Source organism: Lepisma saccharinum, chromosome 3 (assembly GCF_977018435.1).
Source record: "Lepisma saccharinum chromosome 3, izLepSacc3.1, whole genome shotgun sequence".
Lineage (NCBI taxonomy): Eukaryota > Metazoa > Arthropoda > Insecta > Zygentoma > Lepismatidae > Lepisma > Lepisma saccharinum.
The window spans coordinates 35,499,807-35,516,672 of NC_139231.1; the positions used below are offsets into that span (position 1 = coordinate 35,499,807).

The window sequence follows — 16,866 nt, forward strand, 5'->3', positions numbered from 1 at the left end:
ATATGCATCCATGTGCGAGATGAGATTTTGACTTACTTTGCCAACTAATTGTAGTGATTCAAATCTCACAGAACTTTGCTCTGCTGGCATAAATGGTATAAGAAGGGGAAAGAAAGAAAAGGGAAGTTAGCAGCACTGTCGTAACAGGAAAGGGAGGGCCATTCTCCTAAGAGGGTCATCGTGGGTGAAAGAAAGGGGAGGAGGGATTCCTTCAGTTCGCATTCCAAGGGTTACGGCTCTTTTCTTGACCATACTGAGAAGGAAATTCTCCTTCCTTTTCAGTGACTAAGGAATGAATGAATGCTTGTGCATTGCTGTAACTCAACTCCAATATTATCAAAAGTAATTGAAGAAGCAAATACATTTTTCATTGCCAAATGTAAACATTTTACAATATTGGCGATTTATGAAATAAAATGTATTTCTGCTTTGAATTTTTTTAAATGACGAAACCAATGGGGGGGGTTTTAACCCCCACCAACCCCCCCCTGGGCACGCCACTGGTTATGCATAGTACATGAATAGGGTTACCAGATCACTGTGAGGCAAAAGTAGGACATGCTGCCCCAAAATGTAGGACTTCAAGTCAAAATGTAGGGCACAAAGCATTTGCAGTAAATAATATCCATCATCGTCATCATCATAATTATTATTATTATTATTGATACATTTTGTGCTTAAAATAATAATGATTTTTAATGAATTGTAGCTTTCCTGGCGATGTGATTCGAACAAGTGTTCTCGGGTTACCAGCCAGGTGAAGTTGATGTTGGCTTCCAACGTTTTGAGCACATACATTGCTCTCATCATCAGGAAATATAGAAATGGAGGCCAGTGAAGGGTTAAATATATGAATATCATGGGGGCGGAGTTTGGACTCTGTCTTCTTATTGGCTCGCTCTGGATTCAGGTGATCTTATTGGCTGGAACTTTGTTTTCATGGAAGAGTGGGTTCCAGGCACGACTGAGCTGGAGTCCCACATTCCTGTTGAGATTGGTGATTCCCGTGATATGGCTATGGCTTCTTTTACTCATCGGTGCCAGTATCCGGCACATTTGGCTATTATTTTGATGTCAGCAAATAAAACCCTGTGTCCCTCTGTGATGCTGTGTTCTGCAAGTCCTGACTTTTCTGGTTGGAATAACCTGATGTTGTGCTGATGTTCAGTATGTCGCTGTTCCATGGTGTGTCCTGTTTGGCCTATATATGGTGTCCCATGCTAGCATGGTATACGGTATACTCCTGGAATCTGGTGCTCCAGGTTATCCTTGATGGTCTCCATTTCTATATTCCCTGATGATGAGAGCAATGTATGTGCTCGAAACGTTGGAAGCCAATATCGACTTCACCTGGCTGGTAACCCAAGAACACTTGTTCGATTATTTAATGATATGTTAAATACAAAATTCATAAACTTACAAAAATAAACACAACACTTCTTACTATGTGGTTTTTAGTAGTACTTTTTCTCAGAAGAGTCAGTTTTCTCAAATTTCAGGTGTAGAGTCAAAATATACTTATGAACATGAATTGTCAAACTCTTTTTACTTATACTGAACCAATATCAAATCTTCGAACCAGTTTCATTGCCTTGTAATCCAGGAGTTCCAGGCTCGATACCCAGAGGAACATAGTGGTTCGGTTTCCACTTTAAACTGTAAGCTCAGTCTGATTAGCCTATCTGCGCATAAAGTGGACTTAAAACAACAACTCATACCAAAACTTTCTCAACATTTGCATACCACTCACGAATTGAACTCTGACATCAATAGAATGTGGCCCTCAAAATTTTGTAGATTAATAGCTTCAGTCTTTGTTCTAGCACAACACTCTTTTCTCTTGCAATGTCTGAATCAAAATATTTCACTATTAAGTTTGAAAATGGAGTCCATAAACTTATAACTTGATTGATGTTTTCCTGTGATCCCTCCTTTTTTGACTGAAACATGCCTTTTCGTAATTCAAATTACATGACGCTCAAAATGTAGGACATGGCCAGGGGAAAAAGGATGTCTGATAAGCCTATACATGAAGTAACACACATTAAAATCATGTCTTACATCATGACAGTGGTGGTGGTCTGAGTCTATGGGCATGCACCTCACCCTCTCGATCTTGCATTTTCGATTGTGCAATTTTTTGAAGGTGATGTGATCAGCACCAAGCTACAGCCAGCTTTACCCCTAAGGTACTCATATATATGGGTCTGGGTGAACTCAAGAGCCATTTTATGCAGGCACAAGGCTGGAAAGTTCCGACCTTTGGATCACCCACTCCAGGAATGGAACTTGGGTCTCCACACATGGCAGTCAGACACCCTATCGATTGGACCACCGTGGCTCCAATTTCATGATAACATTAATCAGGGTTGCTACGATTCTTTGATTATGAAATTCCCTGACACTTCCAGGTTTCCCAGTCCAAAAATGAAATTTTTCCAGACATGTTTATCATCATGATTTTTGCTTTTGAACCTTGTGCTTTTCAATTAAATATATAATCTGTTAATTACATATTATCAATATTCACTTTCACAACTTTTCTTAGCAAATTTCATTCTACACACTCAAGAACACGTGAAAATTTGAAGCGTAAAATGTAAATTTACAATCGGCATCAAATGTATTGGGTGCTACAATCGTACATATAGCCTTCAGGCTAAGGTAAGAGAGGTACATTATTTCACCATTAACAGATCTCCACAATATAAAAACAGAAGTTCATAAACCACACAAATTTTAAATTTTCTGGCGGATTTATAGTGTCGTAGAAAATGCTGCATTTTTTGCTTACATTTATAAGAACACAGCATCTGGAGAAATTTTTGTTGCACATAGGAATTCTATAGGAAATGCCAACAAGTCTAAGATCTATAAAATAATTGACGATAACCTCCTCTTCACCAACCTTTCCGATAATTATGACCATATTGTCATTGTACTTTAGTTATCAATCAGATATCTGGACTGCAAGTTTTGCATTAATATTATTTCTAATATCTAGTATTATAAAAGTGGAAATTTATTACAGAAATTTGAAAGAACCATAATTTTGCACAAGACTGAGAATCATAAGAACGAAAGAAACAAGTTTCTAAACTGAATCTTTTTTGTAAGTGGAATCACAAGAACTGAATCAAAAAGTGGGAGTGAACTGCTTGTTCATTTTACAACTTTTTCTCTTGCAGATTCCAAAATGCACGTAAATTCCAGACGATCTGCAAAAATTCCCTGACAAACCAAATTCCCTGACTTTTCCCTATTTTCCAGGTTTCCAGATGCGTAGCAATCCTGATTAATGCATAAGATATCTGAAAGTTTCTTTACCAAAATACACATTGCAAGTTACTCATGTGTTGCAAAGAGACTTAGTTTTGCTACTACTCCTGATACTACTCCTACAAACAGATCTCAGTGGTGAGTGGTACCTGTTGTGGTGCATATTGTGATTATTTTCTATTCGCTCATCTCTTTGGAATAAGAAACTGAAATGAGCAAAGATAAAGATAGAGTTTATGCAATGATAATTTGTTGACATTTCCCCTGGTGACCAAATACGAAGTAAAATTCATACATGTCAAGATCTGACACTAAAGCATCGACTTTTTAAGGACCCTGCCAAGCTCCGAACAGGGTGACAGGCAAAAAATACCATAGAAATTTCCTTTTTCTGTGCGAGTTGCTCTTGACTCATCACACAGGCTTGAATGGAATGGGCTTGCAACAATGCAAGATGGAAAAGGGATGGTAGCACATGATTGGGGGTAGTCACATTTTTTTGTAAAAAGGGAGCTCTTGCAAAGCCCACTCATGCTGGCCTTCATGGCAGAGTGGTTAGCAAACCACACCATAACGTCAGAGGTCCCAAGTTCGAATCTCAGCCTGAGCATGGGTATTCTATGTATGTCCTTTCATCAATTACATCATATCACCACTCATTCTCATCTTCTTGATTAGCCAAAAGTGGTAGAAATGCAAAGTAAAATTAATCAAATCAATCAATCAAATGCCTAGAGATACTTCAGAAATTAGCACTGTTGCATTTATAAAAATTGGTGGAATCAAATGAAAACATAAACTTGAGTGTTTTGTGTACGATATTATGGATAATCAACAAGTAGAGAGAAATGTTTTGCATACCATAATTTGAGCAGCAACAGTAAGGTTGTCAGCAGGGAAGTCTGGTAGGTTGAGACTTGCCGACTCAGGAGATAGGAGAGCATAGCTGAAAGCTAGCACTTGAGACAACTGGCTAGGATCCATTGTAGGTGCAGCTGCCTGGAGGTTCTTGAGATGCTCCTGCAAAAAAAATGATGCAAATGAATTGACATTTTAAGTTCGAGGTTTTTAAAGGCTAAAAACTTTCCCATTGCTTTAAGCATTTTGCATTAATGATAGTATCAAGAGAGTAACACAGCAGATTCAAACACTGGAACATTTGAATTTTTTTTTTTTTTATCATTAAACTTCACAATATTCATCATCTTCCCACAGTTTTACACAAAGGCCAAAGTTGTATTTTCGGACAGAAATTATATATTCTGGATAAAAATTGTTTCTACATTTTCGTTTGGCTGGATATGATGGCTGCCAGGGCTGCTAGATCAGTTTTGACGACTAGACCATGTTCTAATTGCAACTGGCTTTCTCTGCTAGATTCTGTGGAAGAGTCAATCAGAGTGAAATTTTGGTCATGTCAAGATAATCTGCGAGTTTCACAAGGGAAAGTCTTTTGTCTGTGGTTCTTAAATTTTTGGTTGTTTTTGTTCACTGCTCGATGAAAGAAAAAGAACAGAGATGGCGTGCTCAGTTCATTAATATTTATGAATTTATTCAAAGCGATGACACGATCCAAAATGATGATTTGTACATGACAAACGTGATTAGCCGATAATGAAAATCTTTACTATTATCAGTGTATTAAATGTTTGACATATTTTGTTGAACTAAATATTTTTTTATGGATGAATCTTGCTGATTTTATGTATGGATATTCATACCAGAGTTCATTAAAAAGCTTGTTGAATACTCCTTGATTACCATATTTTCTTTTGAGTCAATTTCGAACACAGAAATAGGTGGAGGTCTTGGGACTTTTTTTAGTTTGGGTTTCCTCCTCGTGAGGGATCTCCACGTCATTTGTGGTATCTTGTGCCAGGGGTGCGAATACATTTGAAGTTTGTACCTCAGTTTGAAAATGAATGGTTTTCCGAACTTTGGTTGGATGTTTCTCTGTAAGTGACTGTTGGTAGCATAGTTGGTCAACAAGTGTAACTGTTGTTGAAACTTAGCTGGAAGATTTCCTGAATGTGGGGCCTACCTCATCTGTGGTGGGTGTAGGTTGGAATGATGCAATGGCCTAGTAAAGACATTCTCTCGAAGGGGGCGGACACCTGTTATGGTGCCCTCCCCTCAAATTTTCGGCACCTAGCACACTTCCCTCCCAAACTACGTCCTACCATGTATGTCATAAAATCATTGTCATAACTAAAACGTTGGAGGGCCAGGTATGCGTCATGATTTTCCAGCCCCCTATTCAGCCATAGTATTTTTAGCTCTATGAAGAAGGTTACAATTATGAATTACAAGCTTGTAATGTTTTAAGTCGAAAATCCACATTGTGTGCAGTGGCGGATTAAAGACTGTATCTCGGAGGGGGTGGACACCCATTACGGCACCCAGCACACTTCCCTCACAAACAACGGTCCTATCATATATGTCATAATATCATTGTCATAACTAAAATGTAAAACGTTGGAGCCCCAGTCATGTGTCATGTTATTGCCCCCCTGCCCCCTCTCTCCACCCAGCCATGGTATTTCTTGCACTATGTGGCTGTTACAATTATGAATTGCATGCTTAAGTCAGAAAATCAACATCGTGTGGCTGATGTTTGCATTTTACAACAAAATAAGGTTGAATGTGTATTTAACACATATTGAACAATCAAGATACAAGAAATAAGTAACAATATTAAATTCAGCGTAAAATAATTGTTTGAAAAAATAAAACATTCGCTTACATGCTTTGACATGAGCGAAGTGCTACACAGCGTGTTTATCAGTTTAGTTTGCCTGTGCTCATTGTTCAAAATGGATATGTTTATTCTTCTTTACCGAGCCGAGGAAGTACTATTCTGCAGATAATATTTTATTGGCTGAATTTTGGAAAGTGCACGTTCTACAGAGGCCACAGTTATGGGTAAAGTGAGGAAAATCAAAGAAGCAGTAAATAAATCTGAAAAAGAAGTTTAATAATCGTGTTCCAGGATGAAAGTAGTGAGGTCGCGAATGGTCTCCAGTTTTGTGATCAGAAGCGTACCAAAAGGAGGTTGATGGAAGTTATAACCCCCGTTTGTCCCAGTATTCTAAAAAATAACATATACCCACCTTTCAAAAATCCTGGGCATGCCACTGTTTGTGATATCTTCCATTGTATAGTGGCTGTATGTATTGCATATATGAGATTAAAACTAATGTCGCTGGAACATATTTGAAGCTCATTTTCTGATAAATTAAAAAGTACCGAAGGACAAAGAAACAATTTTGTTAAAGGTCCGCAAAGTCTCTATTCTGCCTTGCGGCATCCTCCTGCACGTACGTTTAGTACAAGCCAGTGTTACTTAATACGTGATATATTATTGTTTTCTCCAATTTCATGTTTATTTAACTGTATAACAAAAAGGAAAGGAATATTCACTTTAAATGTTAAAAAAAAAGCTGTATGGCGGCCTGTAGCCCCAAAGCTTGAAGCATCCCTTGCGCTTCAGGTTTTTAAAACACTGTATAAAATACTACAACGTTTGCTGAGCACACCTCTGAGTTATAACACCATATAACCTTGTTTCCATGATATGAAAAACTAAATATGATGACCAAGGCAGTAATTTATTTTATTATAAAAACATAAACTAAACGTAATGTTTCAACCTTCTATCAAGGTCTTCTTCAGACTCTGCACCAAGTACAAATGTAACAAGGTACAAAAACAGGACGATATGTATACACAAACGTTACTCCCCTCCAGACTATTAGAAAGTTGTTCTGGAACATTCTAGCAGGTGGCTTTCCCTTGTCAACAGTACTTTCACCTAAAAGGCTAAACATTTTACTTCCATCTAGAATGTGGTTGGTCTCTTTATCTCACGCTCTTTTTCCTTCATTCTTTTTCCCTCCTCTTTCTCTCTTGTCCTTTCCACTCTTTCTAACACCTTCTTCCATTCTTTGTTTAACTTCAGTCCCCCATTCCAGTTCATTGTGTCTTCTTCACCTTTCTTCTCTATTTCCTTGGCCTCCTTCCATTTTCTCACTAGTATTCTCTTCTCTCTTCCTATCTGATTAGCCTCATCCCACTCTATGTCATGTCCTGTTTCTCTCGTGTGTTTAAATATTGCATTTCTCTCTCTCTTAAGTCGTACATCATCCCTATGTTGTTTCAACCTGTCTTTCAGCCTCTTTTTCGTTTCTCCTATGTACACACTCTGACATTCTTTACATTTCACTTTCTAGATAATCCCTTCCTCTTCCTCTTCTCTGCTTTCCTTTTTCTTGTTTGTATTCTTCGCTATTCTTAAGATGCTTCTCCCTTCCTTCCTGTAAGTTTTAATGCCCGCTTTTCTAAGCATGTTGCATTTCTTTTCTGTGGTCTTCCCCATACTCCTTATTCCAAACCTCCTCTTTTTTATTTTTCTTCCTCCAATTCTTTCTCTTCCAATTCTCCCCTGCCACTTTTCTTCCTTCTTCTGTTTATGTCCCGTCTATCCTCTTTCTCATAGCCATTCTTTTCCAGCTATTTATTTTGCCTTCTTTTTCACATTCTTTCGTGCATATTTTCTTGATTCTGTCCTCCATATTCTTTATAAAATTTATTTTTGTCGCCTCACTTCCATCACTTCTTTTGGGGCAGCACACTTCTTCTGATGCTAAGCGGTTTCAATTTCTTGTACTCTCTTCCTTTTCATCATTATATCTAGGTAGCTTAACTTCTCTTCTTCTTCTATTTCGAGTTCCAATATCCCTCTTTCTTCATCTTGTATTTCTTTGGCAAAATGTCGAGCTGCCTCTTCGCTCCCTTCCATATGCCAAAACAATCGTCCACATATCTGCAAAACAGAATTATTTTGTCACCTCCTTTTTCTATCCCTTTCTTTACACATTCATTCATAAACAATTCAGCCAATGCTGGGCTTAGGCTAGAACCTATATTAGGTCCTTCACTCATTAACATTATTTTATCCCCCATTATACTGTAACCGTTATTCCAAATGGTTTCCAGCATCTTCACTACCCTTTCACTATCTCATTCTCCTATAATTTCTTGTTCCATTTTCTTTTTAACAATGTCCAAAACGTGTTCCCTCTTGATGCTCGGGAAGATACTTTTCACGTCTAAGCTAAACATTGTCATCTTCATCTCTTTTAAAGTAAGTCCTTTTATGAGGTCCACTACCTGTTCACTGTTCTTAACTGCTCTGCTTTCTTGCTGTGTTACTAACACTTCAATAACTTTCTTTAATTTCTTTTCCAAGGGTTCCAAAATATTGTTTCTGCAGTCCATTACTGGTCTCAACTTTACCTCCTCTTTGTGTATCTTTCGAAAGCCTCTTATGTTGCCTCTTACTACATTCTAAGCCATGCAGTGCACGCGAAAAGGCTCTGGAAGCAAAGGGAGTCCTATTTCCATGTTCGAAACAGAGAGCGAGGTGTCGTTCGTTAGGTTGAGTTTCCATGAGGGAACACCTTTCATTATAAATATGCTCTCTGGTTAAATGTAGTCTTAAAAAATTCTTAAAAATCAGACAACTGTTTATTCACGCGAATTCGTTATTGTAATGGTAATTTCGACGCAACGAAAACATCTTTAAGATCTCTGCTAATATGCAGGACGACTACCAACATTATGAAGGTTGGATGTTATGTTACCGCTTACTACATTCTACGCCATGCAGTTCAAGCGTTAAGGCTCTGGAAGCAAAGGGAGTCCCGATTTCCATGTTCGAAACAGAGAGCGAGGTGCGGTTCATTAGGTTCCAAATGAGGATGGGTGACAACGTCAAATCCCTTGAAAGATTATTTATTGAATTTTCCCAAACTCTCTTCTCTGATCTCATTGGGTCTTGTAGGCAGGCAGAAAGAAAACAGATCGTCCATCTGGTCTGTCCTTTCCGATTGGGTCAGCCAATTTCTTGGCGAACAAAACTTCTGAACGGATCGCAGCTTTCAACAAGTTTATCACGAAACAATCCTCCCAAAAAACCGACCGAACTTAACATTACCAAAGATACATTTTTTGTTCTCCATTTATTTTTCAGGGATGGAGCGAACGCAGTCCCAACTAACAAAAATTACACGCCCGAGATATCCACTAGTGATGGATCGTTCGTGAACGAGTCGTTCAAAAGTAACGACTCTCTCTTGTGAGCGGTGAACGACTCGTTCACCAGAATTGAACGACACGTTCAAAGAGTCGTATGTGTGCCACGACTCCTCCGCCTGCCAAGCAACTATTATTCCATTATTCCCTCTCCTTTCCACGAATTTTGCGAGGAAGGTGCATGCGCAAGTGTATACTCGCCTGGCGGCCGGAATTTTTTAAAGAAAGCAAGTCGATTCTGCGGGCAGCAAATGGGGACTGGAGAGGAGAGGGAGGGGGGGGTCCTCTCTGTTCCTTTTCCCTACCCCTAGTTGAGTAAAGCTGGCTGAAACGTGCCGTGTACGATGAGAGGGGAAGGAGCATGCTCGCGAGTCGACTCTTTCCTTCGTTCAAAGAGTCGTGGCACACTTTAGCGACTCTTTGAACGAAGGAAAGAGTCGACTCGCGAGCTCGCGACCCGCGAGTGTTGTTTGCAGAGAGAGAGAGCACGCAACCTCATCCCATGACGGGCAGCGAAGAACAGCCAACAAATTTGTCCTGTAGTTTCAAGTTCGGCCAAACCATTAGCGCTACAATTACAAGAAATTAAATGTTAGTAAAAAATATTAGGGGAGTCTTGTAAAGATTTTGGGAAGGTGTTAGGCACAGACCTCTTGATTACAATATTCCGATTAGCCTATTTTGAGTTGTTATTGTTTAAGTCCACTTTATGTGCAGATAGGATAGTCGGGACTGGACCTACAGTTTAAAGTGGGATCCGAACCTCCACTTTGTATTGAACACGGTACCCCTTGATTACCGGCGACGTTATAACTACGCCATCGGGGAGACCCGATTAGCCTATTGGAGCATAAAAGTGGACTTATAACAATTTTTGCCAAGCAAACCATTTTAATACATGACAGCGTTAACCACTATGCTATTAAAGTGAATCAGAAAAGGGAGGCAGTAATTTATAATTTGCAACACAAAATACTTAGGGTGGAAAGCGATTGTTACTTTTAATTATTTTCTAAAGCGCCGGCCTCCATGGTGGAGTGGTTAGTACACCTCATTACTCATCCTGATCTTCGTGATTACCCAAAAAAGTGACAGAAAGGCGAAGTAAAATAAACCAAATCAATCAACCAATCATTATTTTCTAAAGCAAGATCAAAGACAATAAACACCTTTTGTTTTATGTTACTCCAAATCCAAAAATGACGTAATACAAGCAGCAAGCACAAGTTCAAATGATAAACCTTTAGTGAAAATAACAAACATGTATTAAAACAAAAATTATAACTTACAATTTTTTATATTCAGTTAAGAATTACCTAATAGAACAAACCACATGATAATGAATTAATTATAAGTGGACTCGTGAAATGAAGGTCTTTTTATATTTGAATACTACATTATGTTCTGTTTTTCTGATTTTTTAATAAAGAACCTGAGAGACAAACACACGCAGTTATACATAATTTCTTATAATCCGATCTATAATAGATATTCAATTTGTTATAACATTAATTTAATATATTTTGTGTAATACAAGGAACAAATTTGAAATTATGCGGGGAACGGTGGGGATTTCCCCTCTAACGATCATATCATGCAATTTCCCTCTCTTTCTCTCTGTATGCATGTGTACATACATATACTTATATATTATACACGTGACATTAGAAGATTAAAATTTAAATCACATTGAAATGATAACGTTATTAGAGACGAATCACAAATTTACACCAATAGAAACACAGCATTATATACAAAATAAAAGTAAAACACAAATGAAAAGCAAAGATAAATATGAAAATTCAGTGCGCAAAATCATTGCAAAACAAAAATGCAATCTATAAAATTAATATTGACAAAACTAACTCAAGTATTCTATAATGTATGCCGGCGTGGTTAGCACATCAAGGGTCTCGAGAAATATAGTTTAAGGGATGTAAGGGATGATCCTTCCACGTAGTACACCCAATTGTCAACCTCAGTTCCACATAGTACACCCTGGACTGCATTTTGCAGACTAACGAGGCTCTGGCATCTATACCTACGGCCAGTATAATTTTCGTAGGAATGTGTGTGTGTGTGTGTTGTCCTGTGTTTTGTCCTTATGTGTGCAGAGTGCCTTTACAGCCTCAGCTTTTAACCGGTCAGATTATTTTAATATTTTAGTTACTACAGGACATTACAGTTATGTTATTTTAGTTCTGGTAAGGGGCTGGATCCCGTATAAAGTGAAGGGTGCAAAATAGCCTAAGTGACGCACACAAAATTTTAAATTCATATTCAATCATAGCCTTTAGTATAAAACAGAGATGTCATGGGGAGGGCCGGCCCCCGTGGCGGAGTGGTTAGCACATCGCGGCACGAGGGCAGGGAATCCTGAGGCCGATATTCGGTGGAAATACATAGCGGCTCGGGATACCACTTTTGCCCAGGCTTTGCTCTTCTGCCACTTTGGCTAATCGCGAACATGAAAATCAGTGATGATATAATGAAATTGATGAAGTGACACTCAATTCCGAGATTCCTCTTAGCGCACTGTTCTAACCACTCCTCCACAGAGGCGACTGAAATTGTTGGAAGTGAATCAGTTTCACAAGTAGCAGGGCATTACAAAATCGCAATGAAAACAGGGCCAACCCTTCCAAAGTTGGTGAGATGATGAGAGACACTCTGTGTAAAATGTACTGTCCGAGAATCTCGTCTCATTGGAGTAACGATACCGATTTATGCTTTGAAATCGATAAGCGAACAAGACCTGACAGGTGTTTTAAACTTGAAATCAAATCACAAACAAGATATGCATTCTCATTCACGAGTTGAAACGATGTGCCAAGTCATCTTGTCTCACCACGATACTCGATCGAGTTGCTCTTCCGCTTCGTGCACATGTAAACCTTTTAATTTACACGTTCAATTTTATTTATCCAAGAAAACAAATCTGTTAACATGAGAATGAACAGAAGAAATAAGCTACTAGTTATTTTCCCATTAAGGAACAAACAAATTTTAAAATGCTATAATTTCTTATAAATTAGCATGCAGTAATTATATTTTATAATTTATTAATTCAATTTTAATATTTTAACTGCCTAACATGCTTTGTTGTATTTTATGCATCTTTTATACCTAATTACTTAGTATTGACAGCGAGGATGAATGAATTTTACGTACAGATAAGCTAATCGGGACTGGATCTACAGTTAAAGTGGGATCCACCAGGTATCGTTACAAGGCAACGACGGAGGATGGATGGTGATTAGAGTAATTGACAAGAGGTTAAATACAGATTACCACTCATCTCTGGGCTGGGGTTCGAACCCGGAACTTTCGGTGTCAATAGGCTTACTTTGAGGAGGGCGACACCACTTATCTGTCACTCCAAGATTATTTCAAGCTGGCCAACATAGAAACCAAGAAACAAAGAACATGCACCATGGAGTATGTTTTATTTATGTTATTCAGCCATCCTTTCATTCCTTGTTAAATCCTGGTAAGGAAATCGCTTCCTGTCTCGGATTCGATCCTCTGTGGAGGCACCTTGCCCAGTGATTTAGACCCCAGTTTAAAATGTAGCTTCAATCCCGAGCATAAAGTGAACTTTAAACATTGTCTGACAAAATCGTTTTCATATGATGTGAAATATTTCATTAACATTAACGTGTAAATATTTTACTAATGAAAACAGCATTAAAGAATAAATATAGAAGTTTAATCATAAATCTCATCGTACATGATACTGCAAAAAAGCTTTTATTGAATGACTGCAGAATTAGGAACAACTACGTAAGATGGACATGGGTCATGTTCACGAGTGATATAAACAGCTGTTGGCCATCTGCGGTGAGCCTACGTGTTAAGGTGTTTTACTAGTAGAAAGCAACATTAAAAAAAATACATATGTATAATTTGGCCCGCTTTATAGAAATTCGATCATACATTATGATATTGGCAGAAACTTATATTGAATGACTGTAGAACAACAAAAACATGGATATGGGATGGACATGGATAATGTTCAAGAGCGATATATATTTCTTAAACACAGCTGTTAGCCATCCGCGGAGAGCGAGCGGGTGGATCCTACTTTAAACTGAAGATCCAGTCTGCTGGCGAGACTGCCGCCGCCGCGCCTTGTGTAAGAGAGCTCGCGACTCGCGAGCGAACGATGAGTGAGGAGAAGAGTCGCTAAGGCGAGCGAGTCGTTAAGGTGCTTAATGACTCTTCGTGCCGACTTGCGAGTCGTGAACGATGAGGGAGGAGAAGAGTCGCTAAGGTGCTTAATGACTCTTTGTGCCGACTCGCGAGTCGTGAACGAATGATGGGGAAAGAGTCGTGGGACTGTGCTGTGACTCTTCGTGCTGTTTCAAGAGTCGTGAACGAGCGATGCTCGTGGAAATGCAAGCATGTGTCGCAGCACAGATCTGGAGTGCATTTTGTTGCAATATTAAAACCAGTGATCGAATGCAAAAAAGGAAGAATATGTAAATGCACGTTATTACTAATAAAAGGTTGATATAATTATATAGCATTTCTGTGTATGCTATCGTACTGCACAATTTGCATTATCCGCAGCATGAAATGTAAACTGAAACAATATACAAATATAGAAAATCTCACTCATGAGGCAGAGTAATGAAAACAAGTATGTGTATAAAAAAAAGTATAAATTTTGTTTGTGTGTGTGTGTGTGTGTGTTTACTGTTTACACATATATGTATATCCACACACTTACTGAATCGTATTTGTCGTATCTAGTCGGCTACACGCACACACACATACACAAAAATGCAATACAATTTATTAATCTTGAAGGACGTACGTTGTGTTCGTTTACTTAAATACAATCATCGGCTTCAACACCTTCTACACCCTTCCCCCTCTTCAGGCATGTGTTTCGAGAAAAATAAGTTTGGCGACTCTTTTGAACGACTCATTTGAACGACTCTTCTCAGTGAGCGAGCGCTCATGAGTCGACTCGCACAAATGAACGGCTTGAACCCATCTCTAATATCCACGTTTGGGATATTCGCGGGGGTCAGCCCAACCGAAGTGCAATGGAAGAGCCTCACCCCGGGGGAACCGCCTTGCTGATCACGGTAACCCCTACGCCAGGTAAGTATGCCTCGACCGGAAACCTCTCACACCCTACTCTATCTTCTCAACTAACTCTCATCGAGTGTTTACGCATATCGGAAAGTGTTTCGCAACTTGTCAATTATAACTTATAATTACTATAATTACTTTACACAGACAATATATATACAACTAAATGTGTTCAAGTTATCTTCACAAGTAAACTTTGAACCAACTTTTTAAGGGAGGAAAAGAAGCTACTCCTTGTGCTGCCATCTATTGAGAAACATTTACTTACTCCAACATTATCCACACTACGTTCAACTTTCACATACGAATGTTGCTGGCTGGCCTTCTCGTTTTCTGTCCCCTTCAGGTTCACGGGGTATACAGTTCAATTATTCCATATCTGAAAATAACCTTCTCCGATTCACGCTCGGAAATAGGACGGGTTCCACTCGTGTGCTCTTGAAGAATGGACATTTTCTTGTCAAAAAAGGAAAGAAAGTGGACTGATATCGACGGGAATGCTTTGGGTTTTCTTCACGCAAGAAATTCCAAATGATGGCTGGAACACAATTTGTCGTTTATCAGAAACGTTAAGGGAGGAAATGCGAGAGGGATGTACCGTACCGAGAAGACCTGACGCGTTCACGTCTTGTCCCGTGAGTGAAGAAGAATATCTATACTCGTTGGAAGATGCCTTCTTGTCTTCAGTTGCATTACCTGTCTCCTCCTCAATCACATCCCAAATTGCACTTGTCGGTTTCATTTCATATCGGGTGTTCCTGATGGCCTACTGCTACCGCTGTACTGCATTCACTTCCAGTGGAGCAACATTCCACTCTGCTTCGGTTCCACTCTAAACTGAACGTCCAGTCCCGATTAGCCTACCGGACAACAAATTCGACTTAAAATTTGAAAAACTTATCGACAACGAAATAATATTTCTCCTTGTGTCTATTACATGCAAAATTGTCAAATCAAAAACCTTCGCTATAAACAGTGTTCGGAGGGAGGGGGGACGCAGGGATGGCAAAATTCTCCTATGCACTGTCTCATTTGCACCACATTACATAAAAAACTACACCTCTCCCACGGTTTCTTTGAACATTCTCACAGACACAATTTTACACTTCAAACGCAGATTAAAACAAAAGAAAAACATAAGTTTCTATGTTAAATAGCATATCTAATTCATGTATAAAGGTGCCGGAGCCTTTGCTTCAAACAAGTCGCACTCTAAAGCGTTTCTCGTTTTGTAATCGAGGGGTTCGATACTCGGTCGAGGCACATAATGGCTTGGATCCCACTCTAAACTGTAGGTCCGGTCCAAGTTAAACTATCTGTGAATAAAACTCGAATATTTACATCAGAAACTCAAAAACACGGTCGAGCAGAATCGGTTTAGCAGAAATTTTCACATAAAAGTGCATCCGAATTTACTAAAAATTTTACCCGTCACTTGAAGCCCCCTCGGTTAGAGTCCTAACCTGGGCATGTTGTGGGCCTTACGAGTGTCCTTTCATCACGTACCCATTATTCATCCTTGTCGTCGCAATTAGTAAATATCAAAGGAAAGGGACGTAAATGAAAAACACAATATTTACGTAGCATGTAGAGAATTGTCGTTAACCACTCATTCTCCTCCTGTCACTTGCGATTATTTCTAGCATAATTCAGCTAGCCTATTTGTCAAATCTCCTCCAATGTAAGGTATACATTCGTAACTATTGCAGCACAACTTTTTCAAATGGTCATGCCTTCAACGGGCGGTGAAGTAGAAGCCAATATTAATACATAAAATGGACAATTTGAATTTGGAAACCTAAGTATTATGTATTCAACAAGCAAGAAAAACTAGTTCATTTTATTGGTTTATTTTTCTACCAAAGGATGCATTGTTTCAAGCACCAGGTACTGGTACGACGTGGTTGAGTTTCCATGAGGGAATACCTTTCATTATAAATATGCTCTCTGGTTAAATGTAGTCTTAAAAAATTCTTAAAAATCAGACAACTGTTTATTCACGCGAATTCGTTATTGTAATGGTAATTTCGACGCAACGAAAACATCTTTAAGATCTCTGCTAATATGCAGGACGAATACCAACATTATGAAGGTTGGATGTTATGTTACCGCTTACTACATTCTACGCCATGCAGTGCACGCATTAAGGCTCTGGAAGCAAAGGGAGTCCCGATTTCCATGTTCGAAACAGAGAGTGTGGTGCGGTTTGTTAGGTTATAAATGAGGACGGGTGACAACGTCAAATCCCTTGAAAGATTATTTATTGAATTTTCCCAAACTTTCTTCTCTGATCTCATTGGGTCTTGTAGGCAGGCAGAAAGAAAACAGATCGTCCATCTGGTCTGTCCTTTCCGATTGGGTCAGCCAATTTCTTGGCGAACGAAACTTCTG

At 38.9% G+C, this 16,866-nt stretch overlaps 1 protein-coding gene and 1 non-coding gene across 2 annotated transcripts in view; both read right to left on the reverse strand.

Annotated features, from left to right (window-relative positions):
- Window positions 1-16,866, reverse strand: part of LOC145984974 (von Willebrand factor A domain-containing protein 8-like) — a 443,428-nt gene that overhangs the window by 136,925 nt on the left and 289,637 nt on the right. The window contains exon 7 of the mRNA XM_083118428.1: window positions 4,141-4,299. Coding sequence (XP_082974554.1) covers window positions 4,141-4,299 — 159 coding nt within the window. The remainder of the gene's footprint in view (window positions 1-4,140; window positions 4,300-16,866) is intronic.
- LOC145986064 (U1 spliceosomal RNA) lies at window positions 14,325-14,492 on the reverse strand. The gene has a single exon (XR_014441510.1). It is a non-coding gene; the product is annotated as a U1 spliceosomal RNA (small nuclear RNA).